The sequence below is a fragment of the Micromesistius poutassou genome, assembly GCF_964030765.1.
Source record: "Micromesistius poutassou genome assembly, contig: SCAFFOLD_6027, whole genome shotgun sequence".
NCBI classification, from domain to species: Eukaryota; Metazoa; Chordata; class Actinopteri; order Gadiformes; family Gadidae; genus Micromesistius; species Micromesistius poutassou.
This window is the reverse complement of record NW_028179616.1, coordinates 5,001-7,500: the sequence shown is the minus strand read 5'-3', so window position 1 is coordinate 7,500 and position 2,500 is coordinate 5,001. Positions and strand designations below refer to the sequence as shown.

At 53.7% G+C, this 2,500-nt stretch overlaps 1 protein-coding gene across 1 annotated transcript in view; it reads right to left on the bottom strand.

Moving 5' to 3' along the window:
• LOC311372660 (guanine nucleotide exchange factor DBS-like) overlaps positions 1-2,500 on the bottom strand; it is a gene marked incomplete at its 5' end in the record, with an annotated part of 10,970 nt that overhangs the window by 5,225 nt on the left and 3,245 nt on the right. The window contains 4 exons of the mRNA XM_084489629.1: positions 98-165; positions 537-696; positions 1,418-1,609; positions 2,085-2,276. Of these exons, the coding sequence (XP_084345755.1) occupies positions 98-165; positions 537-696; positions 1,418-1,609; positions 2,085-2,276 (612 nt within the window). The remainder of the gene's footprint in view (positions 1-97; positions 166-536; positions 697-1,417; positions 1,610-2,084; positions 2,277-2,500) is intronic.

Below are 2,500 nucleotides of genomic sequence, written 5' to 3'. Positions count from 1 at the left end.
CTCGTGACCATTAGCCGAACGAGGCACCGTGCTTTATGTCCACTGACGCCAGACCTAGTGAAGGGTAAACGACAATCAGGAGGAGTTTACCGCCTACCTTTTTACAGCCGCCGTCGTGCCCAGAGTCTCCCTCGAGGAGGTCTTTCTCCTGCTGTGCTCTGTGTGCTGAGGGAGGGACGGAGAAAAAACAACGTTGACGTGTGCACTGCTAAGACGTAGCAGGAGGTGAAGAGCAGCGGTCACGGTGGAGATCAACCATGAGGCTGAAGCACAATGGGTCATGGATCCATGACCGGGTTCCCCGCCAGAGTGACCAGGCAAACTGTCGTCATCTCGTGACCTGCTCCATTTCACTATATAATAACACACTCGCCTTGTCTTATTTTTTGTGAGCCTGCATTGTTGTTGTCTATTGTCTACTGTGCTGTGGAATTTTTAAATAATGCAATAATAACGTGTGCCATTTTTCATAACCACCCCCTCAGAACGTTGACATGGGTGTGGTGCCTTTCACTTGTCGTGTGTCGGGGACGGACCTGGTGAGCTGAGAGGGGACTTGATGATGGCCTCTGGCCTCGGGGCCACCGGCTGCACGGGTCTGGTCTGTTTGGCCGCCAGCTTCTTCAGGCTGATCCTCCTCTTTTCAAACATCTCCTGCATGGAGGTCTGCTTCTGGAGCACCTTCTCCACTTGGTCCTGGCCCACGGGAGAGGGACAGGTTCAAGTTACACGTCCGGGTCGGGACATTGGAGGCGTGGTTCACGTTAGAAGCCCTCACCCTGGTGTGTGTGTGTGTGTGTGTGTGTGTGTGTGTGTGTGTGGGTGTGTGTGTCCCTGCAGAACCGCGCTCAATCAGGTTCAGTCACAAATCAGTCAAATTAGCCATATTAAGTTGAGAAAGATAAGATGAGATGATAAGATGATAAATATAGTATCATACGATGATACTTTATTACTGTCCCAGACAGGAAATGTGCGTGTCACAGCAGGGTACAGGACACAAGGTGAGGTAAGTAATAACATGTACATAAAATGCTCTATATACACAATATGAGTAGTAGCAAGTTAAGTCATAATTGTATGTAGGGCTCTACGATTATGACAAATGATAATCAATGCTCAATATTGTGATTGCGATTATTCATTAAGACCAACAGATTATTCATTCAATTTATATTCTTCTGCACCTAAAACAATAATCATTAAGCAATTGCTGAGTTGTACCCGTTTGTCATTTGTCATTTTAACGTAACCAGCGTACAAATTCTGTTTCATTTAGGTTTCAAAAGCACTGAGGCAAAATCGCAAATGACAATTAACACGCAGTGACTTCTGCAGCGCTGTTAGCATGGACTCTACTGGGGCTCTACTTGGACTCTACTGGGCCTCTACTGGGCCTCTACTGGGGACTCTGTACCATGAACTCCTGGTTGAGCACGGCCTGGTACTGGGTGCAGATGGTGGCCCGGTCGGTCAGCAGGTTCTGTCCCGCCGCCTCCAGGTAGCGCTCCAGCTCCTGCAGGGCCGACTCGGCGCCCTCGTGGGACTGGCAGCGGTCCACGGGCTGCGAGGCCAGCAGGTAGATGCCGTCGTCGCACCACTTGGCCGCCTGAGAGCAAACGAACAAAGACGACAAAGGGGGAAGGCAGGAGGGTTGGTTAGAGGTGCAGTGGCGGAGCCAGACTTTTTTTCAAGGGGTGTCAAGAGGGTAGCCGAGGCTTTTATAGGGGGGTCCATATTGAATTGTTGACCGTGGGGGGGGGGGGGGGGGGGCGGGGGGGAAACGCGATTGTCGACGGGGGGGGGAGGCGAACAACCCCTGGCTACGCCACTGGTTAGAGGTGCAGTGATGAAGCAAGAGACGTTGTGTGTGTCGTTCTGCCGTCGGTCTGCTGTTCATGAGTGGAATGCACTGTGATAATATCTGTTTCGGTGAGTGTGAGTGTGTGAGCGTGAGAGTGTGTGTGTGAGCGTGAGCATGAGAGTGTGTGAGTGTGAGTGTGAGTGTGAGCATGAGCGTGAACATGTGTGTGTACGTGTGAGTGTGAGTGTGTGTGAGTGTGTGTAGAGTGTGAGCCCCTCACCCTCTCCAGGCTGTGGTGGAGCTCCATGGCCAGGAGGAGGAAGTCTTTCTTTGCCCTCAGGCTGCCGCTGAGCTCGGCGCTCCGGGCGCGGAGCTGCCCGCAGCTGGTCTGGAGGGCGTCCTCGGCGTAGTGCGAGCTCTGGACCAGCGAGTCGCCCTCCTGGGCCAGAGCCAGGGTTCGGTCCAGCAGCTCCTATTGAGGGAGGGGAGGGGGGGGGGGGGGGGAGAGGGGCGTTTAGCGGTCCATTATGTAGGAGGCCCCCAACGGCTCGGGAGGTCATTGGGACAGCGTTGTATAAATAGGGGGCGGCATTAGCTCAGGAGGTCGAGCGGGTTGAGCTGGTAAACCGCAAGGTCGCTGGTTCGATCCCCGGCTCCTCCTAGCTACGGAGTGTCGTGGTGGTGTCCCCTGAGCGA